The sequence below is a fragment of the Mastigoproctus giganteus genome, chromosome 12 (genome assembly GCF_048544385.1).
Source record: "Mastigoproctus giganteus isolate SK-2022 chromosome 12, ASM4854438v1, whole genome shotgun sequence".
Lineage (NCBI taxonomy): Eukaryota > Metazoa > Arthropoda > Arachnida > Uropygi > Thelyphonidae > Mastigoproctus > Mastigoproctus giganteus.
In genome coordinates, this window is record NC_143586.1 from 47,402,849 (window position 1) to 47,429,610 (window position 26,762).

At 34.8% G+C, this 26,762-nt stretch overlaps 1 protein-coding gene across 1 annotated transcript in view; it reads left to right on the forward strand.

Annotated features, from left to right (window-relative positions):
• The window catches only part of LOC150077017 (equilibrative nucleoside transporter 1-like), a 157,806-nt gene that overhangs the window by 97,423 nt on the left and 33,621 nt on the right, over positions 1-26,762 (forward strand). Inside the window, exons 7-8 of the mRNA XM_090385620.1 lie at positions 18,258-18,404; positions 24,374-24,407. Of these exons, the coding sequence (XP_090241746.1) occupies positions 18,258-18,404; positions 24,374-24,407 (181 nt within the window). The remainder of the gene's footprint in view (positions 1-18,257; positions 18,405-24,373; positions 24,408-26,762) is intronic.

Genomic DNA, 26,762 nt, shown 5'->3' on the forward strand with positions numbered 1-26,762 from the left:
TTAGGAAGTGCTTGGGAGGTTTAGATCTTTTCGCAGATAAGTTTGCTCTATTATTTTGACAATTCGTGGTATATTCAATAGTAAGAAAAAGTGGGTGGGACATGCTGTATGAAGTAATGAAATTTTTGGATATGGCGTACATGTGGTAAGAATATACCCAGATCCTTGACATAACGTGGCCTCGACAATGCTCCCCGCATACACACTACTCGGACTCCCTCCAGTCACTATCTGGCAGAGTAGAGGTAGCAAGATTATACACAAGCTGATCCGGAAGCCTCCTAGAGAGTTACCAATAGGTTTGGTCCGGCGTACTATCTAGTGGCCGGCCTGCGAACACTGGTTTAGAGCTGTACCCTCGAAATGTAAGGAATATTGGATCTCGCCATGACATTCATCATAACTTCAAAAATCATCAATCATACTGCATGATGGAAGAGATAGGGAAGGGTTGGCCGGAACTTAGCTCTAGAGACTAAACATGGGTTCCACGACTTCAAGCCTCCAATAAGCAAAGTGGTGGTATTTCACAGGTTGATGAGAGTTATCTACCACCTAGTACTGCCTGGTAACATAGAGGGGCGGCGTTCCTCCATGTGGTGTGGGCGCCACACCTCGACCCCTGCTTACGTTGGTTCACACCTGGGTGGTCACCCACCATGTACTTGTGCATGGAGGTTATACCCAGGATTACTAACAGTCCCACCATCGTGAAGGTGCAAGCAGAGGATTTGGCTGTTATAGACTGTCCGGACTTCGCCGAAATTGGGTCCACTTGACTTAAGTGTCATCCGAATATCAGTTCCATCAGCATTTTAGACTCACAGGTAGCAAGAACAGCTTGTCTGGCATATCTGAGAGAATGTCTGTGACAACCTCAAGGACCTTTGAACCTCAGCAGAATAGGAATAAGGATTAGACTCAGGGACAAGATCGCCCAGTTAGTGAGCGAACGCCCGTTAACTACTCAATTATCTGAGATGATGTTGCCCAACCTCACTAAGGTAAATCTCCAATCGATGAAATGTCAGGGAATCCCATTCCAAGCACCTGTGGAGGACACAATGTACTCCATGGCGCATTACAAACGAGGAACTTGTATAATTTTCTGCAATAAGATATTCCAGTTTCAGACGAACTCCGTGTTTAAAGACTTGAAGTCTGTAGAAAAAGACACAATACGGTTAGCCTCCTGTTTCAGCAATTTGGGCTTCAATGTCGTGGTACATTATGAGTTGTTGGTAAGAGTGTTAATCCAGGCGTTACAGCAAAGTGCAACAAGTGATCACTCAGAGGCCGATTGTTTCGTGAGCTACATACTAACTCACGGAGCAGTTGGCGTTTTGTTTGCTCGAGATGGAAAATATGGAATGGAACAATTGTCCATTCCCTTTTGGGAGAGCACTTCCCCGACATTAAGAGAAAAGCCTAAGATCTTCTTCATTCAAGCTTGTCAAGGTAGTGCTGCTTTGACGGGCGACCTGATCATACCAGATGATATTCATGTGAGAAGCCCAGTGGTCGAACCAGTTCTCCAAGCAGATGTACTTGTATATTCCTTAGTATCTGAATGCACGTCTTGGCAACACACGGAAGAGGGATCTTGGTATATCCGCAACCTCTGTGAAATGTTGGAATTCCAGTCAGATAAAACAGATCTTGTAAGTCTTCTCACCACAGTAAACCGAAAGATGGTCTATGACTCAAAATTTATAAGGAGGACCTTAAATGGAAGTCCTGAACGAGTTCCACTGATCACCTCACTCTTAACTAGGGACGTCCTTTTCCTTCCAAAATGGAGGGAGGTTGTTGCACCTGCACCATCAGTACCTTCAACATCGGTCTCTGACCGAATAGTGGATACACCTTACCATGTGGCAACACCTACCCATGACACTCGCAGTGCTGGGAACATCGCTGGTGGATCCAACCCTGTCTATGTCCGGGTGGAGAGAACCACTCTCCCAACTCTATAATTTTGTACAGGAGTTCCCAAAATAATAAAGGAATTCTAAAAAAAGAAATAATATATATATATATAAATATACATAGATACATGTCAAACCGAAATATTATATTTATTCTCTGCCTTCTCTACAGAAAAAGAAAGAAAACAGTAGTTCACATACCAAATCAAATCAAATCAGGAAAGGATGCAGCATATACAGCGACTATGGGAAGGAATCACGCAATGGTTATATCAGATACTAGCCTGGTTAGTTCTCATGGTGAGAGTGTCGGTGGAGGATCATGAAGAAACTCAAGTTCAAGTGAAGGAAATCTTTTCAGATCACTCTCAATTCCACAGAGAATAAAAGAAAGAAAAGGACCCTGACGTCACCATTCTAGAGGAAAACAAGGATCAGGCTCAAAGGGAAACAAATGAGTCTCCGATAGTGGATCCACATACTCCTGAGAAGGTACCGAAGACCAAGGGACATGAGGTAAGAAAGAATAGCTGGGACCTCCCCAGAACCAGATTCAACTCTGCATTGTGCAACCCTCGCAGTCAGAATTGGCGTAGGAGGCAAAGGGTTAGAGCCACAGAAAGCCAAAGGGGGGTTTTCCAACCCCATCCAACCGAAAGTAGCAGAAACCCAGTTATGGAAGAAGAAGAAGATTGGGACAAGGAATATGCCCACCACTTCTCACAAAGAGAAAATGAGAACTCTCCCCTTTCCAACATAACTAAACCTCCCGCGAAATCCTTCTTGACTCTCCGAAACACATACAAAGAGCAGTGGTCCAGCCCGAGTTTGGAAACTCCCATCTACACTCCCAAGTTTATTCAATCTGAAATTAGCCATATGACGTCAAAGCATGGGTCCGCCCCTTTTCCCATTCCTGCGGAAAATTGGTGTTGCATAGACCTGCAGTTTTGTAGGGACTTAACCGGAGCCTTCGCGCCCAAAGAGATTGCCTTAATAGCTTATGATGGCCTAGAAAAGAACACTGTGTTCAAAGGGGGTTGTAGGTGGAGGATCATGAAGAAACTCAAGACCTACCAAAATGTCTTCAGGTCCAAAACCTATGGATTTGTGATAAACTTTTAGGCCTTCCTTGGGGACGAGGAGCATCCTCAGTCGCATTCTTCGACTCTTGGTTGAAACCCCTCACCCGCCCCTATTTTTACATTTTTGTGAAGGGGTCAGAAAAGACCAATTGGCTTAAAAATTCATTACCGGGAAAGACTATAATAAATTTGGACAATTTAGGCTGCCCAAAAAGAGATCGGCTTCCGACAAGAAGGTTTTCTTTCCGCTGCTACTGGGACCATCCCCTGTCCTTTTGCGCCGTTCTTGCAGCCAACCAATACGTGGCATGGCTTGGTCAGGAGGGTTTTGTGAAGAGAAGAGAAATGGGTCAAAACCAGTAAAACAAAGAATTGCAGGGAGAGAGAACCAATGGATGTACACACATTTTGTGTTGAGGGAAGTTTTTTTTTTTTCCTTTTCGAATTAAATTTTACATTTTTTTGATTAGGTTTAAGAAAAAAATATATCCGGGATAAAAGGAGAAAAAAAAAGAAAAGTAGAAAATTTCTTTTTATAGGAGGAAGATCAGGGAGATGGAGGTTCAAATGATAAAGATCTTGTGGGCCATATTGTTATTTTTAAAGTGTACTACATCTATGCACGCTAACATCTTTATTCTTCAGCCACTTGATAGAGAAGCCATAGCAGGACAGACTGTGATTTTCCCATGCAGACTTGTTCGCAATATTACAGCTAATGTAGCGTGGTTTGTCAATGGAAAGAATATAGACAGTTACTACAGACCCCGTGGTCTTCCTGACTATAAAGTTGTTGGTTCTCCTAGAGAGAATGATTTTTTGCTGCAGATTACTCAGTTACAGTTAACAGATGAGGGTGATTATTATTGTCGGGTTCATACAGAGAACGGACGTCAGTTCCGGTCCAGCACAGCTAACCTGACAGTCTATGTCACACCTCTACCACCTCTAATAGGAGAAGGTTCATTTCTCAGTGGAAATGAAGGAGATCAAGCTGCTCTCACATGTTAGTCTCTAGCAGGGAAGCCGTAAACTTTATTAAGCTGGATTAGTTATGATGGTTCTACGATAAAAGGATCGGTACAGTCTAGTCAAGAGTTGTGGTCAGCTAAAATTAGAATAAATTCATATTTGAAATGGGTAACTACTTTGGTACCAGAATATGACAAAAAGGCTTTCACATGTGTTGCTAATCACATGACTTATTCTCATCCCATGATGATTTAAATAACAGTCATTGTGAAATACAAACCAAGGGTTACCATGAAAGCAACTTCAAAAATTGCACGTGAGTATGATGAATTTAAGTTGAAATGTGAAACGACAGCAAATCCTGACATTTTCACATATCAGTGGTTCAAGGGAGGAGAGCAGTTAATGAAGGAAGGAAGCGCTATGCTTATAATCGGGAATGTTCAAAGAGAAAATCACAATAACAATTTCACATGTGTGGTACGAAACGAACTAGGGTCAGCCCAAGCTTCTTTTATAATGACAGTATCTTATGGTCCTATCTTGAAAACAAAACTTAATGACATTGCCACAACCAAGGGAAACCCAGTTTTGTTGCAGTGCAATGTCAGAGGATTCCCACTACCTATGATGAAATGGTACTTTGAAGACAAGCTAATTCAAGCTGACATTATCTCCACCTTGATGATCCCTAAGATGTCGCTTTGAACATCAGGTCGTTATTCATGTGAAGGAACAATTCCCACTTTTCCATTGGTAAAAGATGAGACAGTCTACGTAAATGGGCCACCAGAAGGCAAGTGCAAATCGCAAGTCTGAGAGATGATGTTCAACTCCATTGCATTTTTAAAAATGTTCCTCCTGTGGAAAATTTAACGTGAAAAGGAACAAATCTGGATGATTTGATCACACATATAGAAGTACAAAGAATAAGCGATCTTAGTAGTTCACTCATAATTAAAGCTACACAAGTAGAAAATTTTGGCCATTATCAGTGTCACGCATGGAATGAATGGGGTTATATCAAACTTACCGTACCGTTAGAAAGAGACTGGTCGAAGGAAGCAGTGTACTTCACATTAGGAGTCCCAGCCGGATTGTTAGTCATTATAACCTTAGGAACCGTACTATGGAAATTGCAGAAACGTGGAAACAACAACCTTGAAGAGGCAAGGCAAACACACAACACTTACCAGGTATATTATAGTGGAAACGACGCTGACGAAGAAAGCATCAATAGTTTAGAATAGCGAAGAGAAGTGTAGTGACAGGAAGTTCTCATTTAGAACAGAATGAACTGCCACTTTATCAGTAATCATTTTGATCCTGTGAACATCGTGATCTTCTTAATCATCGATTCTACTAATAGAGCTTACACTGGTGTTTTCTTGGTGCACCTACGTAGTACTCATTACAGCCTTATGCTACACATCTTATCCTACAGAGATCTTTAATTCGATCTACTAGAATCGCCAGACATTTTACCAGTAGTGATGTGTTTTCTTCGAATTTGGTCATGTGAAAGATGAAAAGAACTTCATCGCCATAGGAAAAGAAGGAAACATTTTAATGAATTACCAGTTTCTTTTAGACTTTGGACAGTTCAAGAAGACTTGTAAAAAAAAAAAAAAAAAAACTTAGCGTGTAAAAATGTTTATTAACTTTGTGAAACTGAAGCTTTTATTTTATAGTTATTGCCATTTAATATTGAATGTATTTTGTAATCAAGTGATTTATTGCCCATAGATATGCTGGAAGAATATATACTAACTCTTGTTTTTTTTTTTGCTTTGCATGTATTGTACCTTCTGAGTTAATCGGAAGATAGGAAAATAAAAACTGATTTGTGAAAGAAAGACAAAGATGTATGCCCATGGAATAGTACGAGACAGAAAAGTTGCTAATACAGAATCAAAGATGAAGAAAGTGGGATGAATGGACTCTAGTGTCATATCCAAATGGGGTAAAGCATAAGCCTCAGGCTTCCTTGCACCATATAAAAAAAAAAAAAAAGGACAATGATCTAAAAAAAGTGAAGAAAATAGACAGTTTGTGTTTTAGCATTATATACTTTTTTTGAACAATTTATGCTGTGGACTGATCTTTTATGACTATAGCGAATCAAGGTTGTCAAAGGACGATGAACATAATTAAGATATATTCTGTTTCAAAAAAAGAAGACTATGTGTACTTTTCTCGTACAATATTATATTGATATAATATCGAAGTAAATATAATCATGTTAATCTTCCATTATTTAATAATATTATCAAAATAATTGGTTTATGTAAAGGAAGGAATCATTCTTTGAAGTCGTACCTTCTTTCCCAAGACATACCCGGGATTGAGTTTCAGGGATTTCATCCCGAAAACTAATCCTGCTTCGGGGGAGAGAGCAGTGTTACGAGTGGTAAAAATCCCACCTTTCTCTTTTTGGATAAATCAAACCTTTAGTAATTGATGAAATCAGTATTAGTCTGGTTTCCCTAATTGCTGATATCTATTTGATTGTGTTGTAATTCATAAAACTGTTAATTCCATCAACAAGGACGGAAACCAGTAGAATCAAGCAAAATATTATTCAAAATTAGAGTTAAAATATTAAAAACCTTAAGAACAGCCTGCCCACTCGTAACTAGCAAAGAAGCTATGTACAGTACAGCAGTAGACTTCCATTGTAAGGTCAGAAAAGGGTCAAGGGAAACTATCTTCCCTCCTAAACATGCAAAAGCTACAAGAGTTTCACAAGTATGGGATGACACCAGAATGGGGGTTGAGCAGGGGTGAAACGTCGCTTCTCACATAAGCAGCAAATACTTTGAGCTCTCTCCGAGTGATCTTAATATTGGGTAACAATCTCGCTTGCCCAAAAATGGTCAAAGGTAGCATATGCGATAGAAGCGCCTCCATCGTGGCCATGAAAAAGTCATGACGTACCCATGGTTCGATGCTCGTGAAGAGGTTAAAAAGATGAGGCAGCAGATTCCTTGTCCATGACATGATATTCAGGCCATTGGGGGTTAGACCCTGGACTTGGAACATCCAATAGGAGGGAGTGGTGGAAAGAAAAACAAAAAGAGAAAAGGGGAGCTGCTCCTGATATAAAAGTAGAGGGTAGCAGAGGTAGAGGTGCTTAGAGAGTTCTTCTTAAGGATCATTATTATTATGATTATTAGGAGACAGATTATTAGGTAGATAGACATATAAAGATAGTCGTGATTATTGGTTGTTATGCAAGTACTAGTAAAAAAGTGCCAGTACCAGTAGTCTTGAGAAAAAGCAAGTGGTTCTAGTTCGAGGAGCAAGCAGAAAGGGAGACGCCCAGACCAAAAAGTCAACTCGAGAGAAGCAAGAGAAAAGACAGAAAAGGGTAAGCTGAAATGTTTTATCATATGTGTATGAGAAGGATAGAATGTCTAAACGGAATAGCAGAATGACCTAGTTTTAAAAGATGATCCTTTCTAGATGATTCCTTTCTATGTTTTTCTATACATGAGATGTATTATATGTCGCGATACAGTAGTTTAGTATCATGAATATTAACTGGTTAACACAAAAGTTTGATAATCCAATGTACTTAAACATTCAACGGAGGGGTAAATGGAGAAAGAGATGTTGATATCTGGTTGATATTTATCAACTGGATATCAACTGGGCGATTGACATATATATATATATATATATATATATATACATGTATAAGGGTATTATATATTGCTATGTTAACTGTATGACCCTTTGTAAAAGGGGTGTAACCTCAAGGAATCATTGTAATGCTAAACTTGTATGAGTGATATTTTAATAACTTTAATCTAATAACTATAATCAAAGGAGAAGAATAATATGGGAACGAGAGTGATATATGTATGTGTATTTTCCTTTATAATGTATCTTTTAAAATATACACAATAAATGATTGTTTTGTTGAAATGTTGCCTCATTGCTAAACTCCAGATCACACCAGTAATCGCCTGAGTTTATTAAGTTCAATAATGTTTATTGCCTAAAGACAAACTTAATTTTATTAAGTTCTTTAGTTACACAGCACAAAAAGGTCCAAACTGCGGCATAAGGGGAAGGTGAGTTACTCACCTTCCCCTTATGTTGAGGGTATACGAGACCTTGTCCTAAACAGAAACCACAAGGCAGTCAGGTAAGGCCAAACTTTACCTGACTAAGGGGAGAGGGAAATTAAATACAATTAACATTAACAATTATTATTAATAAAAAAAACAACCCCCCCCCTACATTCTGGCCCTGTGACGAAATTGTCTGTCTGTCTGTCCTCCTCCAATCCCCTGACATGATGCCACCAACGTTCAGTTCTAAATGGGAAGCCTTCAGGGACTTAATTTTGGAGGCTACTAGGCTGTTTATTCCAACTAAAAAATACTGTTCAATGTTTAGTCCTGAATGGATGTCAGATGAACTAATGAGACTCGTGGCAGAGAAGAAAAATGTATGGGATCATACATTTTTATGATAAAATGTATCACCTAGTATAGATAAAATGTATCACCTAGTAAATGTATAGGTTTCTGTGTCACCTGATAAAGTATCAGGTGACACAGAAACCTATGGCAGATATAAATTAGTCTGTAATCAAATTACAAAGGAGGTTAGGCAGGCAAAGGCAGATTACCAGAAATCCTTGGCAAAGGATGCAAAGAAAAATAGCAAAGAGTTCTTTACTTATGTAAACTCTAGAAGGAAAGGGATGAATCAGATTGGACCACTTAACATATAGATGGGTTGACTATTGATGATCATGCTCAGGTAGCTGATAAACTGAATGAGTATTTTGCATCAACATTCACACATGTGGAATTATTCAATGAGACTGCCAGAAGTTTATCAAACTCTAACAGTGAGCTAAGTGATTTTGTAATAACTGAGAGCAAAGTGGAGGAGAAATTTTTGAAGTTAAACATAAAAAAGGCACTTGGGGTGGACAGGATCTATCCAGTTATATTAAAGAAGGCAGCAAAGGAAGTAAGCAAACCCTTTCCATGCAGCTCCCACAATAGGCATAAATGGTTTTTGAGCATTGGCAAGAAGAAAATTGACCATTCAAACAAAATTCAAATGTATTTTACTAACTGTTGACTTTAGCAGTTTCTCTAACCATATGCAATGTAACAAAACCATTGGATGTGATTGAAAGGAAATCAGTTCTGCAGTTAGTAATATCAAGTAATAAGAAATCATAGCATTATTTGAATACATTTATTCATTCTTTCCACTCCGTGTATAAATAAATATGCTCTATATGCCATCTAACCTTTCTTAATAGGCAAATAGGTATACTTTGGAATATTTGTTGATAAAAGAATTTTTGGTTTCCTAAATTTGAAAAACTTTTTAAAACTACAGTCGCCTGCTAAAAGTTAGGATATGTTTCTTTCATATTTATGCCTTGGATTTTTTTTAATTTTAGCTTTAGTTATTTACTATAAATAAAGGAAGTTACATTTCTTTGCTATAATCTGATTTCTTATTAATTAATATTAGTCAAGTTATAATATTGAATTTAAAAATGCATTTAACAAACTTTCTGAAACAACAGCATAACATTCTAAATTGTTAAAAAAAAAAAAATTATTTACGAGTCTACAGTAACTGTTAGTCCTGAGTAGTAGCAACCATTGAGAAGCATACATTGCAAAAATTAATTATCAAAAAACCATCTAATAATATTGTAGGCTTGTTCTGATTGATATCAGGAAAATAGCAGTCTTAAGTGAATGGGTTTAATTTAGTTATTTAGTTTTTTTTTTTTTTTTTTTTTTTTAGGAGCATTAGCAACTAAGGCCATATTGCTCCGGGGCTATGCGGTGGTCATTCCCTGACCTTTCTGCATCCTCCGTATTTGGTGGTCACGGGCTCGAACCCCGGTGTAATCAAGAAGCATGTGCTACGCATTACTGCTCCTGCCCACCTGGCTATGGAGGCGCTAAGTGAATGGAAAGTTAGAGTCAATAAGTTACATATGCCAAACATTTATATTATGGGTTCCTGCTTCTCATCTTGAAAAAAAATTCTGAAACTAACTTCTATCTGTGTAAATTTCTATGCTATGATAAACAAGAAAAGGTTCGGTTTATGGATATACAGGGTGTTTCAAAAATGATGGTATATAATTTAAAGGTGAAAAATGCAAACTAAAATAAGCAGAAAAGTCCCAGTGAACATTGGGCCCCAAATGAATCGTTTTCGAGATAATGCACATTTTCTGTTAAGTTCCGCCACTGACTATGGGAGCACTCTGGGAGGGTAGTCTGTATTGCTGCGACCTTGTACATGCTGGATATGGTAGGGGTACAGTAATTGGTGATGTAAAATTCTCCACAGACTGCTATGACTCAGTACATGCTCTTGCAGAGCAACCCTCCTTGTCGAAATTTCTGGATTTTGTTCTATTCTTTCTAACGCCCTTTCCTTCACATCAGGTGTTATGCTTCTGGGCCTACCTGCTCATACTCCATGTGCAAAGCTCCCATGTTCTCTAAGGCATTGATGTATCCTGATGAATGTGCGCCTTTTGGGCTGCCTTCAGCGGGGAAATGCTTCTTGGTACAAATGTGCAGCCTCGAGTGCACTCCGTTGGCCTTATCATATATGAAGTGCATGTCCGCATACTCTTCATTGCTGTAACCTCTTTCCATGTTGAATATTCTTTGACAAGTACTAGTATGCCTGCTATGTCTCAGAGCATTGAGAAAGGGAGAGAATGGTCATAACCTAACTTAAACAAACAAATCAGTGGTGGATCCCCGCTAGAAATGTGCAATATCTTGGAAACGATTCACTTAAGGACCCATGTTTACTAGGCTTTTTTTTCATATTGTAGTCTGTACAATTCACCTTTAAATTATTGACCATCGCTTTTGAAACACCCTGTATATCATGAAATGCCTGACAAGCAAAATTCTGAAAGCTGAAGTAAAATCTTTCATCCTTTTTGCAATATCGTTTTCAATGGATATTTTGAGATTTAAACATGAGTTTTTTTAAAATACAGTCGTCCCTCGATTTGCATGGTAAGGTATTTACTTCCAAAATTTTAGATTTTAGATTGCACAGTGAGTTTTGCTACCTGTGCGATTTTTGTTTATGAAGCTTCAAAAATAGGAATGAAGAGCAGATTTTGAAAATTTATTTATATTTTTTATGTGATTGAAGATTTCATTGAAGGAGAAATACATTTCACCATAATAACATAGAATCCCACAGAATTCCAGCTGTCAGTATTATTGTGAATGCAATAAGATTGAGTTTATTACCTGTTTATAATTAGATTGCACTAACAGAAAAGCCCAATAAACCGGAAAGTGCAAATTGTTTTTATTGTTTTATGGTTGTAACCTCCAGAAATGTGCTTTAGAAAAATATCACAAAGGCGTTCAAAGCTGCTTCTTATAACCAAACATAGCAATAAACGGTGGTGTGTTTGTCCGGTTATTTTTGAAACAACTTCCTTGTTCGGGGAACCTTCTTCATCAGTTATCCTACGTTAGCTGTTCAGACAGAATATTTTTCTGGTTCGCGCAACATAAAGTATTTTAATCGGTAAGCTAATTTAATATTTTTTGCTAATTAAATTTAAGCTTTTGCTAATTTAATATTTTTGTCTATATAAAGTGTGTGTTTAATTAGTGCCTAAAATGAAGAAAGCTACAACAAAAAAATTTTTAATTTAGAGGAAAAATTAAAAATCGTTAAGGATAGAAAGTGGCGAAAAGGTTGTGACATTGGCCAAGAAATACAGCATAAATGAATCTAGCATTCGACGAATTAGGGAAAATGCTGAGAAAATTAAAAGTTCAGTTATCTGTTCCACATCATTGGCTGCAAAAAGTACTACAAAAGTGAGAAATCCATTAATAAAGAAAACTGAAAAATTACTTTCTTTTGGGATTGAAGATGTTAATCAAAAGAGAATGCCTCTTAGTTCAGATATTATTCGTGCCAAAGCTCTGCAAATTTTTAATTGCTTACAAGAAGAAGAAGCTGGTCCATCCATCTTTCAGGCCTAAGGGTTGGTTTGAAAATTTTTAAAAACATCAAAGTCATCACAATCTAAAATTAACGGGTGAAGCAGCCAGTGCAGATATGGAAGCTGCTTCTTTGTATCTGAATACTTTCAAGGATGTTATTGCGACTGGAGGCTATCTAGCAAGTCAAGTGTTTAATGCTGATGAGACCAGCTTATTCTGGAAGTGTATGCCAAGCCGAACATTCATTTCAAAAGAAGAGAAAACCACCCCAGGTTTTCTCTTCTTTTGAAACCTTTTGAACAAAAGGTTAACACTTTTGTTATGTGGCAATGCAGAGGATGACTTTAAGTGTAAACTGCTGCTAATTTATACTTCAGAAAATCCTCATGCTTTTAAAGGAATATCAAAAAGCTCCTTACCAGTTCATTGGAAATCGAGCAAAAAATCCTGGATGACAGCTAAAATCTTCGAGAATTGGTTTTTAAATTGCTTTTGCATCGAACAAAGAGATATTGTCTGAAGAAGAACATAGCATTCAAAATGTTGTTCATTCTTGATAATGCACCCAGTCATCCTGCACATTTGTCTGATCTGCACCCAAATGTGAAAGTTACCTTTCTTCCACGATTGTACAAGTACAAGTACAATTGTACAAGTTCATTAATTCAGCCGATGAACCAAGGTGTTATAGCTTCCTTTAAACTTTATTACCTAAGAAGATCTTTTTTACAGTTGGTAGAAACTACTGATGGAATACACAGTCTTTCAATTCGAGATTATTGGCGGAATTATAACATTCTTGATGCTGTAAAAAAATATTGAATTTGCATGGGGTGAAGTTAAGAGCTCAACAATGAATGCAGTGTGGAAAAAACTGTGGCCACAAAAGCTGCACCAAAGAAGTCATGGCCGGAGGAAGTTTAGATTGTGAGAATTATCAAAATGATTAGCAGAGAGGGATTTGAAGAACTGGAACCAGCAGATATCACAGAAGTCCTTGAATCTCATAGAGAACAATTATCAGTGGACAATATTTTTTCACAATGTGAAGAAGATTACAAAAATGATAAAAAAGGAAAGAAGATGCACACAAAAATTTGACCACGAAGAGGTTTGCTGAGTTTTTAAGACTTGCAAATCAGCTTAACCAAGAAGCTCTGGATATGGATCCTAATTTGGAGCAGAGTTTAAATTTTCACAGAATTTTTTATCATTAGCTTTAGTTCCTTATGAAGAAATTTATAGAGAAAAACAGCATGCTTTTAAGCAAACAATTTTAACTAATTTTTTTCAAAAAGTGCCAGATACTGTTGCAAGTGTTGTTGCAGGAAAACAGCAATGAAGAAGCAATGAATTTAGATTAAAAATCTAGAGGTAAGCATTAGCAAGATTAATTTTATGGACATGTTTCTAATTTTTTTTCTTACCAAATGAAGACAATTTTTTTTTCGCTTTTTTTTTTTTTTTGTGTACAGGTAAGGAACCCTCATTATGTCATATAAACTATGTTTCACATTGCACGGATTTAGACTGCGTGGTGTTTTCCTGGAACGTAACCCCCATGCAAATCGGGGGATGATTGTAAATAAGTTGATTGATTTAGTTAAATGTCACCTTGTATCAGACTGAATTTTTTTCAATTCTCTTTCGTTGGAGCACAAGGGAGCTGAAGGAAAGGTTAGTATGAATTTGAAGTAGCCAAAATAATAGTGAAATAGAGCAAGTGCAATGCATTTTTCTCCATTTGAACAGTCTTTCCTCTTCAGAGAGAAAATATGCATTGTACAAAGTTAAAAGAACAGATTTTATCTTTGAATGGTCTGCAGTGCAATGTGAAAGCTGATATGGTGACAGGTGATATAGAAAACAGCTTCCCAGTAGATATTCTATTTATAGCTGACACAGAGATTTTGTTTATAGAAGTGTTCTTTGCCGCATACAAAAAATATATATATAAATAAATAATAAAAACAATTGCAGGACTTTGTGTAAGTGATGAAACTGGAAACCACGAGGATATCTTTTGTCTGAAGTCCTGGAAAACAGCATATTGAACTAATAATCAACTTGCAGTAATCCAGCTTGCATGTGAATAAATTTGAAAAAACAGTTGGACTTAAAAGTCATATAAACTGCAAATGCAGCAAGCCATCACAGATAACAACAAGAGAAAACATTGCAACTTCTTCATCTTCAACAGTGGGTGTAATTTTAATTTGAAGGGGCTAAATTAATAAAATGTTAGGTTTTCAAGAAATTAGAAACACTTCATGCTGATGCAGAGTTTATGCATGACATTCTGAAGATGAATGTTTTTTGTGCTCTCAATCTTGAGTTAGTTTATAGTCCATTTTTCTTAGTGGGAAAACCATCACTAAAATTGTACAATTGTCATTAGAAAACTTTTTTATAATGCAGATCATTGAAGATAACTCAGTTAGAAGTCCACTAAGAACCCCTCATTTCTTTCTTCATGTCCATGGATTTCTAGATTCGCCTGTAAATAGGACAAAGTTTGCAAATTCCATGCCCAGTGCAATTCTGGACCTCACACTGTTAGATATTTTTTCCTCTGAGACTTTATCAAGGATCAGTTTTACAGCCATTACCAGCAGACTTCCATGAATTTAAATACAGGATCACAGTTGCCACTCATCATGAAATACCTGATGTTACAGTTGGTGTAGCAGGGCATTGACTTTCATTGGAGCATATGCTGTACAACTGGTGATATACATCCTGTGGTGAGCTATAGTGGGCTCATGAGAGCCCATTGTTGAAACAATCAATTACAGTCGGACCTCTGTTTAGTGAACTTCTTTATAATGGTTTTTTTAAAAATTCCCCTTGGTAATTACATTTAAAATAGTTTCCATAGAACAAACAGATTACGAGAGTTTGTTTGTTATTTGGTTTTTAGGAGCATTAGCAACTAAGGCCATATTGCTGCGGGAATATGCGGTGGTCATTCCCTGACCTTTCCGCATCCTCCATATTTGGTGGTGATGGGCTCGAACCCCGGTCTAATCAAGAAGCCCCACTGCTGCTCCTTCCCACCTGGCTACAGAGTGGAACTTTGTACTCATTGTTTTCACCTCTGGCCTTTAGGCAATTTATGTGATTAGAAAGCGTGAATTAAGGGTGAAAGGGATTACTGTTCCACAATGTTAGTGGTATCCATAAAATCTATGCAGCCACATTCCGAGAACTCTCGCTAATTAATATGCTTTCCATATCCAGTCAGAGGATTAAGAGGATTCCTGACATGAATAATAGCCTCTGGTCAACCTGTGTTCTCCTTTACTCCAGCAGTCATTTGTTTTTCAGAGAAGTGAGTGATCCACACCTGCCAGTAAATTTCTCCTGTCTATGTTTACTTGGTCACAGTAGCTGAATATCCGAGTGATTCCGATATTTTGCACAGTATTCAAAAAACTAGTGACAGTGGTGACGTCAGTGGGAGGGGGGGGATAAGGCAACTAAGATATTAAGTAAACTTACCGAAGATGAAATGTTGGCAGATTTGGAAACCATATCGAGGCTTTCACTGTGAAGAAAACGTTCCAAACTATAATGGCATACAGGCAATAATTAAAAAAAAAAAAAAAAAGTATACACATTATATACCCAATTTCCAAAAAACCAGGAGATTGAATTAAATTTAATTCAATTCGAATTAAAGATAATTGCTAAAGAACTTGATGTGGAAACTCTAAAGATCAGTCGTGTGTTCGGGCCACGATGTGCAGCTTGTAGCTTGCGGACGGCAGTTGAGGGTTGGAGGAATTATCCTGCTTTGTGCAAACATTTTGAATCAGAAGTTAACTATTCTGGATTATTAAACCAACTTTTCAATCTGGAATTTCTTAACAATTTAGCACTAATGACTTTAGTACTATTATTTGCAGGAGCTCTCTTATCTTTCAGAAGATTTACAAAGTCACAGCATCACTATAGTAAAAGCAGATAAATTAATTATTCAACTATCAATGCCATCGCTAATATGAAAAATTCTGAAGGAAATTATGAAGTTAAAATTGAGAGCATATTGAAGTTGAAAGAATCAAAATCGAAAGTAAGAACACATTTAACTTATCCTTATTAAGGATAAGTCATTAATGCAATAGAATAATTTTAAATTAAGTAAAGAAAATAATGATACTATTAATGATGAAGAATTGAAAGAAATTTTAAACATATGCTACCTGGAATCGTGGAATATGAAAGAACTTTCGTCTCCTTGGCAAGATGGTGAAAAACAAATAAGAAATTTAAGTTTTCTGATAAAATATGAAATAAAAATTAATGATTTTAGAGATTTTGTCGAAGACAGTTTATCTTAAAAATTAAGTGAAATTCCCTCTTCAATTAAGAAAGCCAGAAATGTCTTTGAAACCATTGCGATTAGCAGTGGTGAAGCTGAGCGAGCTTTCAGCATAATGAATAATATTGTGACAGTTAAACACGTTGTAGATTATTATAACCATACATCTAAATGGAAAACCATTGCTTCAATTTGATCCGGTTCATTCAAATCATTCCTCTGTAATCGTCACTCAGCTATTGAGGAAAGCAGAAGATCGACAAGAAGTATACAGAAATTTTTAGAATAAATTTTTCTTGAATATTTGTATAATAATTTTTTTCATGTAATCTGCGATTTTTGTGAAGAATGTTTTGTGATAGTTTTTGTTATTTGTGATATGGGAAATTCATGTTATTCATTCATTCATTCATAAATATTCATGTTATTTTTTATTCACAATATTAAAATTTTACCACGAGGAGTTTTTAATATATATTTTATTAAGCATAGCCTAAACTAATATATATAATAATGTGACTATATTAAAAATGTATCAATTATATTTCCCTAGTTGTTAAAAAAAAAAGAAAGACGATAAAAAAGTGGCACGTGCTGAGCAGGTGTGGTAGATGGTTTTATATGAATCCTTCACGTTTCTTTTAGGTATTTTGAGTTGTATATTGATTACGAAATAAAAGAGCTTTTGTATAGTAAATATTTTATTGAACATTCGCAAATATTCATAATTTCTGGAAGACAAGATACATTGGATTTATGATAACTAAAGTAAGAGATGTATACTTGCGATTGCAACGTATCTAAATTTCTCTAGAAAACAGTGATGATTGAAGTATCGATCTTGTAGTTCAAAGAACATATTCAGCTGCTCGGGGCACCTAACAATGGAATGGAATGAAAATGCAAGACAAAAAAATAAATTGTTAACAAATATTTGTATTGTTGCAATCATACTTACTGCAGTATGATTGTTGCAGTCATACTTACTTCAGGAAGTATGATATGATTATGATGTCATACTATTCAAAAATTCTAAAAGGTTAGGAACTTGAGATACTATCATATCCAGGTATCATCGTAAAAGGGGGGGTGATGGCCAGGCTGATTCAAGATATCATTCTGGTCACAAACTACCGGCGAGTGCTCAGCACAGACTAGCAGTGTGCACGTGGGAAGTGCCTCTGGTGGAAACTGTGGATGACGTCACTTCTGTGACAGATTAGATTTAATCAGCAGGAATCCCTAATTTCACATCAAAAAGTCCACAAAACTGCTAGCCCATTGTTAAAATATTCACAGCTCACCACTGTATACACATCCCAATGAAACTCAATGGGATGTATGTTACATTACTGGTGATAGTTACATAGATGTTATAATTACCAATGAAAACTTAAAAACCACAGCCTTCATTCAATGATTGGTGGTGCCTCCGTAGCCAGGTGGGAAGGAGCAGCAGTGCGTAGCACATGCTTCTTGATTAGACCGGGGTTCGAGCCCGTCACCACCAAATACGGAGGATGCGGAAAGGTCAGGGAATGACCACCGCATATCCCGGAGCAATATGGCCTTAGTTGCTTATGCTCCTAAAAACCAAATAACAAACAAACAATGATTGGTATGCTTTACTAAGTTCAAAACACACAAAGTTATGGTCTTACCAAGTTATGAAGCTACTTTTAAATTGCTCTCTTTATCAGGAAAAAATAAACAAAAAACTATTCTTTTTCCCTAAAAAAAAAATTGGGAAATCTCTCAATTCTTGAAAGTTGAAAATTGACAGGTTTCTACATGTTTCTTCTAATGTTAATAGGAAATCAAAATTTTTTCATTAGGGAGTTTGGAAAATTTTTGTTATTAATGTTGCTTTATTTTTATTAATCATGTTAGAGTTTTACAACTTAACAAACTTAATGTGACAATAATTATATTTAGTTGGTTTTATTCCTAGGCTGTTGCTGGCCTTTTTGCATGTTTTGCTCAACTTTTATCTTTGATTGGTCGTGCACAACCAACTGTTTCTGCTTTGGCTTATTTTCTGTTTGCTGATGTTGTTCTTATCATTGCAATTGCAAGCTTTTTTCTAGTACAAAAAGTGGTAAGTTTGTTTTTATACAATCTTAGAATTAATTATAAAAAATAAGACAGGTATAAGCCATATTCTTTAATTAATATTCCTTGCATTATATCTTTAATATTTTATGCTTTATTTTGCACATATTCCTGCCCATCTGCATAATCATTTTTCCATATCCCATGGTAACAGGAAAATTCCATCTACAAAGGAGTCTATATGGATCTACAAGAGGCCTGTCTATCGCATATAAAAAGAGACCTGTCTCTTTTCAAAATGCTGACTCCAGAGAGGTTAGGAATCAGGTTAATGGAGAATTGCGGCTGCTCCAGTGTTTCTAGTCCATCAGTTCAGAAGTTACTTGACAAGTGACACCCTCCCCTGTGGTATCATTCATCATAATGCAAGATACTCATCCATAATATGAGTATCTTGTATCATAATGCAGGATACTCATATAATGGATGAATTGCCTACAATAACAAATGTTTCTATTGAAGGAGGAAAACCAGGATTTCCTTGTCCTCTTGTATTTTTGTGGACAGCATGGTTCAAACTGTGTAATTAATGCAATGACCTTGATATTTACAGCAGAGCAAAATTTGCTTTTAACCACAAGTTTCATCATTGTTACACAGCTTTCAAACTAATAGCATTACCAAAAGGTTAATCTGCCATTTATTTTAAAGACTGCTGTGAGAGCTTGTTTCAAGACCTACTGGTCCTTAAATTCCAAGACACATCTTGGCCATTGATGCCCTTGTGTCTTAAAACCCTTAAACAACAACAACCTTAAATTCCTTACCCGTTCTTCTTTGTCTCTGGACCTATTACCATTTTATCTCTAGACCTTTTAACTTTTGCTTAGAATAACTGTTTAAATTATCACCTTTCTCATCCTTTCTACTTATGTATACTGTCTAAAGCAGGTACATTCAACCTTTTTTTACTGAGGGCCAAAACAGATAAAATGCTGATGGTTGTAGGCTACACATATCCTTGAATGCAGTGCGCTACAGGAACAGTTCCTTAATTTTGTTACTAACATTTATATTTACAGTAATTTTTTTACATTTAATAATTAAATATGAAAATCCAACAATTATCACATGATACTAATAATATTCATAATTACATGATTATAATAATATTGTTAAATTCTGAGGAAGATACTTAAAACATCATAAGAAAGTAATACAGAAAAATCAAATATAATAATACAGGTGTCGGGGAACAATTTTAACACCTGCATTATAGCTGAAAATAAAATTTACCCAGTTTTTTGCTTTTTAATGTGAATACACAATAACAAAAAGACTACCCATTAAACAAGGGTTTTTATATAACCAAATATCATTTAAAATTTTTTTTTCTTCGTATAGTTTTATTGTTTTGCCGTCACTGGATGAAATGAGTTGAATATTTTAAATTGCAAATGCACCATTACTTTTTTTTTTTTTTAAATAATGTTCTACTTTAACCCTGCCATGTTGGCACTGCACCTGTGAAGTGTAACTCAAAAATAACAAGCCTGTTATTTGTTGGCTGAAAACAACAATCTGTGATTTTCTGTACCTTCTTAAAGATAAGCAAATTTTTACCTTGAATGGTTTTTGAATTTTTATTTGTTTTCTTAGAGTTATAGCATGAGTGCACCAGCAGGTACAGCTTCACCACATTTGTTCTACTTTTAACCCGTAGTAATGCTAGCATAGGGGAACTGACTGCTACTAATGCTGCAAAGCTTAGAATTACATGTTTGTTTCTAGTTAAAATTATTTATAAAACTATTCCATGTGATCTAATGATTGTTAACAGTTTCTAACAGTCATAATCTACATCTTTTTGAAAGATTCACTTGAAATATTTGTTATTATTTTTGAATAATAAACACAGAAAGTGATAATCATTCAGAATGGAGTTAGCAATATGTGCAATGTTCAAATTTTGCATGCTTCACAGTTCATTGAATTTGAAAAAAATTAAAAATGGAAGTGAACAATAGCATCTAATATATATGCATAATTTTTAAATTTTTTTAAAAACCATTTATACATATAATAAGCAGAGACATATGCTTATATGTACATTTAACAGTTTTTTCACTGGACAATGAAAGAGGCTATCAGTTTCATCTCTATATTTTGTCTATAATATTTTTTTTTAATTTTAAACAGAATTAATATTTTTTATTATATTCTTATTATATGCATTTTTTTAGTTTTAATAAGAAATTAAAACAAAAAAAATGCATATAATAAGTATTGCAATCCATTAAAAAAAAGATGAAGTGTTGTTATGCTCAAAACAGAATTTAAAAAAAAATGCATATGCATAAACTTTTTCTAGAAATTAAAATGAAAGTTTACTGGTCAGGTGTAGCATTACCATATTTGTAACAGTTAGGAGTGCCATAAGTGCAAGGTTAAAATAAAACTATTGAACAGCAATACGTCATATACTTAAAAAATAAAATTTCAAAATTGTCGAATTTTTATGACTCCATGCTTTCAAATGAGAAATTTTCACAGGGAATCAATCAGTTTACAGTGTAGTGCATAAATATGAAATAAGGAACAACTCAGCCACATAATCTAATGGCTGCCATGATGAATTGTTAAACATGAGGGTACAAAAAAAAAATAAATAAAATAAAAATTATTTTTTTTTTTTTTTCCCCTAACATTTATGCGATTAAGGTATTCTTGGAAATCACAGTGTAGCAAAAAAAACCAACATCTCAGAAATAATTTTCCATAGGAAATAGTCTAATGTGGCTGGGTTATTGTGAATTAAACTATGGGATCCCCCCCCCAAATATATACTGCTTTGGGTATGTTATAAACAACATAAGTGAATTTTACAATACAGTATAATTATGGAGAACGCTGCACTATATTTTGGCATTCTAAATGTGATTTCATTATTGAAATTAATATCACATGCTGTTGCTTACAAAAATTTTTATTACTGAATAAATTGCAAATGACAAATACAGTAGATCAGGGGTTGGCAACCTGCAGCTCTAACTTTTAGCCCACACGAAGTACAATTTGAAATGGAGTTAGAGGACTTAAAAATCAAGGACATGTGGAGTGCAAGACTAAAATGCCTTAAACTGAAATTGAGAATTTGGAGAGGCAAAAAGGTTGCCCTTGTAATTCTACACAAATGGATGGCTATAGGTGAGTTGAAAATGCAAGACCAAATTGTGTTCAATGCGTGGAGGCTTACCGGACACATTATAAAACTGGAAATATTTGTATTTGGGCTTCTCTCAGTTTTTGGTTTGATGTGTATTTCTGCAGACAAATATTTTCAAATATGAACTACATTAAAAATAATCAAGAAACCCTCTGAACAATGAGTCTCTCAGCATGTTTAAAGATAAAAATTTTGACATACTCGCCTGATGTTGAGAGAATCACTCAAGAAATTCAGCAGCAAAAGCCACATTAATTTGTACCTAATTGGATGTTTGTTACGTTTTTTCAGTATCAATAAATAATATTTCAAAAAATATCTTTTTTTTAATAAAACACCTTACCATTCTGTTCCATTTCTTAATCCTCCCCCCCCTCCTTCCCAGCTTAAGCTGAGGTGCAACTCTTCAGATTCTCTTTTTTTTTAATTAGATCAAAAATGGCTCTTCACTCAAAAAAGGTTGCTGATCCCTGCAATAGATGGTTCTCCTCTCCCCACCCCCTCTTCAGAGTTAAATGTTTAGTTATCCCATGTGCAATTAATTATTTCATTAATGTATTTTTTATTGCATCTGTAATTGAGGTGAAACAAAAAAACATCATCTACAGTAATTGCTCACTTATGACTACTTTAACAAAAGTAGTTATAAGTGAGCAATAATGTTTTATAAAAATTTAGTATCAGTATTAGTAAGGCCATAATAAGCATAGAATAGATAAAATAATAATAATTACAAAATCAAAGAATATTAATAGCTACAAGGTACAATAATATTAATAGCTACAATTTAAGCTTAGCCAGACTCACTGCCTCCAACAAGTTCAGAGGCATTTTATTCCAATGTTCGACAACCTGCTGCCTATAGGTATATAGGCCCATGTATTACCCATGAAGAACAGACCTTCCTCATTCATTTTACTCAATCCCTTCAATACCTTATAGTCTTCAATTAGACCTCCCCCTTAGATGTCCAATTGTCAAACTTTGCAGCCCAAATCTTCTAAGCTATTCTTCATATGTGCATTGCTTTACACTTATCAATCTGGACCCTTTTCTGATGAATCATAGACAGGACATGATGTGCCTGTTTGCACTTTACAGAAAATTTAATTTCAGCTTGAATAATAATCTTTTATTATTTTCTTAGTCTTTTTCATCTTTAACCATTTTAAGCCTCCCCCCCCCACCAGCTTTTATATAACAGCAGGATTTATAGCCCCAAATGCATAACCTTACATTTAGAAGCATTTAACCTTAGTTGCTATTTTTTTTGGACCATATATGCAACATAGCCTGGCTCAAACCAACCCTCCCACCTTCAAATTATCAGCAAACTTTGACAGCCTACCTTAAATATACTTTTGAGTATATTTAGATGATGTTCAGTAATCTAACAATGTTGCAGTTGTGTGGATATTAGATTACCTTATTTCTGTATTCCTAAATTTCAGATACTGCATATTCTGGTGTATAAGTCAGCCTCTATTTTTTGCCTTGAAAATTCATGCTTAGTCATATATTCACTATATAAATTTTAGTCCTAACCTTTTTATAGTCCTAACCTTTTTATCTTTAATAAAGGTTACAGATAAAAGAAAAGATGCGAAAGATGAGTTTTTCTCTAGTCATCTTTTGCATCACACATAGTGGTATTATAGTAAAATCTGCATTGAGAACCACTGTCTACTTTTTAATTTGATGATTTCTGCCATTTCTCTTAAAGTTTACATTGTGACATTTTATTACATTGTGCAGTGAACTCTAAGAAAGCAATATGTGCATATAGAAATATATGCATATCTCTCATGTAGGTCACAAAACCAAAACTTAGAAGCATAAATGACAATACAAATCACTCTTATTAATGCTATATGAGTATATGGGAGATTTTGAATATACAGCCTAACCATTGCTTATTGCCTGTTTAGTACTGTACTTTACTGAAAATTGTTTCTTTGTAAATAATACACAATATGGTTGCATGTTTGCTATAAAATATTTACACTCCTGAAAGTTTGCTTTCAAAAACTGAAATTAAACCTGAAAACTTAACTCCTCATGAATTCCATTAACAATTTTTTCTGATGAAGATGAACAATTCTTGGGTTTTAAAAGGTGAGCAACAATGTACATTTGTATAATAAATTGTAAATATATTGGTAGTAACTTGTGTCTTCTAATCCAAGCATGTTCCTTTAATTAAAATTTAAAATTCTATACTAAGCATATAAGTTGACTTTCAAATTTTACATGGTGGAACACACAGTAATAATTTACTGCATGTAAATGGTAGATTACAGGAAATCAATCCATTTGTTGACAGGATTCATTTCCTATTCAAAAGCAAGTCTGTTACCATTCAGAAAATTATTTTTCTGAGCAGTAAAAGAATAACACTTTATATTTGTACACCATGATATTTATCATGAATATAAAGTGTTTGAATAGTGTTTCTTAATAGATAGCACTTGCAAAGAAAACTTCTGATTTAAAAACAAGGTTAAAGCCAAAAGAAAATTATTCATTGATAAGTTTTATTTTGTATGTGTATGATCTTGGATTTTTTTTTTTATTAAAGTTTGCTTTTAATGGAAGAAACCTGCATAGACCTGTTTTGATGTAAATAGAGTAGCAGTTAAATTGTTAAAGAAAATTATTGTACCTTATATACATTTATAAAAAGTAAATAATGATTGAATCTAACACAGATATTCATAGTCAATAATGTAATATTCTCATTATATCTGAAAATTACTCATTTATTGTTGTAATTTGTTAATTTCTTATAGGAATTTTTCCAACATTTTCTTAGAAAGCCTGAAGGTATGATTTTTAGTTTTGAAAATTCAAACATTATCATCATTACATTTGAAAATATTACTCAAAAATCATATTTCTCATTTTTTTAAATTTTAATAAAAGTGTTATTTATTTATTTTACTAAATAAAATTTAATTAATAATTGTATAAAGTAAATATTCATTTATTACAGGCTAGGACTAATTTGGGTCTTATTTTTGGAATGAATATAATATTATGTAGAATAAAAAGTCTCCACCTTTTAGAACATTTTAATTTAAGTTGGTTTTTTTTTTTTTTTTTTTTTTTTTTGTAAGTAGTAGTAATTGATTATTTTAGTCTCTCTCTCTCTCTCTCTCTCTCTCTCTCTCTCTCCAAAAAAAAAAAAAAAAAAAAAAAAAAAGAAAGATCCCAGAATGTAAAAGTTTAATACTTAAGAATACTTTAAACGGGAGATATGCTAAAACTTTATGAAAATGAATAAATTATAAAGATCTTCAGAAATTTTAGAGATAAATAAAGACTGCCCTTTTACAAAGTGAATGAAGTAATTGGAGAAAGAAAGATAAATATAAATGTCAGTGAGACTGTAAATCTCCTTTCAAAAGTTTATCCTAAATAAATTATATTAACCAACTGGAAGAGAATATTCAGAAGTGAAACACTCCAGGAAAGCAACAAGATTATATTCTCCTTTACTGGACTAGAGCTCTTACAAACTGAAATGGGCCATTTTGGATTGCTAATCATAGTGATTTTTGCACAGGGTATAGCATTGTACATATTCTGAACAAAAAAGCACATAGGATTCCTTCAAAAAACTTTTAGAATGTAGTATTCATAATGTGCCTGTTATGGAAGATCTAAAAACCGAAAAAGGGATCTGCATGCCTTCCCATGAAAGTAGATGAATAATTAGTAGATTACTACTACCTGTAAAGAAGTACTAAAAGAAAAGATATATTTAAACAATTTCAACTGATCCATACCACTGAAGTAAAAAAAAAAATTGAAGCATGTGTGCACACAGTGTCTTTAGTTAAATGTTTGACTAGAACAGTGGCAGATTTTGACAAGTCTGTTTAAAGGAGAGGTTAGAAGCAGTAAGAAAAGCAATATGTGCACTTTTCAGCTTTACCAAATTAAAAGTATAACAAGCAATCACTAGGAGTGACATTGACTATTGTTCATATCCATTTCATGATCCAAGAGCTTCTGAATTGCAAGCTAATAATTCTAGGCATGTTATATGCATCCTCACTCATGTAGATGAGTGAGGATGATTTTAACATGCCTGTAAATCCAAACGTAGCTCTCTTTAATACAACCTCACTCCATGTATTGAGGTTATTACCTCTAAAAAAAAATTGTCATATTAAGGTTACCTGAGAACAACCTCATCCACCTATGTGTATTATGTTCTTAAACTGAACGTGTTTTCTGGTTCTTTTACCTGTTTTTCTAGGTGAAAATCCTGAGTTTCTGGGAGAAAAAAACAGTGGTATCCTCTCCTGAGACCAACTAACTCAGATAAAGAGTAAAAATCCCTCTTAAGATTTCCTCATGTCATTGACAGGATTTGAACTTGGGCCGTTTTCACCTGATATGTGGAGAACAGTGATTATAACCACTGTGCTATCTACAATGGCTGGTCATTACTCCTAGACATGTTGAAGGACGTTATACAAATTTATTTTACCAACAGTTTTCAAATCTTCCACTTCCATTTTGGAATTGATTACCACACTAAATCAGAAAGATAATTCTTACTTAATCATGGGCATGTCTACTTCCAAGGTCACAGAGAGTCTGAAACAAGAGGAGAAGAATATGTTCTTTTGCTTGGTGAGAAGGTACTTTATAGCTGCATGTGACTATGTAGCATACTAGTTTCCATTGAAGAATGATGTTCTTATAAATGCTGAGGTAGTACAAATGTAATCAATTGGCAGTTCTCATTTTCAAATTTGAACTTTTTTGTAGAAAAGTTTCTAGTATTTCTTGGTATCATCAAAAATTAATAAATGAATTTATGTACATGTTTCTTGGTTGGGGAACTAGTAAGTACACAAGGAAGCTTAGAATATAACACATTATTCCAAGTTATGCTTGGCATTTTAGCAATTCATCATAGCATTGCTGAATGTGAGAGAATATTCAGCCAGATTAGAAAAACAAAAACTGAGTTGACATCTCTTTCTGGTGAAGTTTTGGAAATGCACCTGACAGCCAAATCTAGACAGCAGAGCCATCGTTATCAACAAAGCTTTGACTCCACATTTCTCTAGAGGGGCAAAGTCTGCAATGGTATAATTCTTGAAATAATCAAAATCAGTAGATGTCTAATGGAATATCCAAACAAAAATACACAGAAGAAAA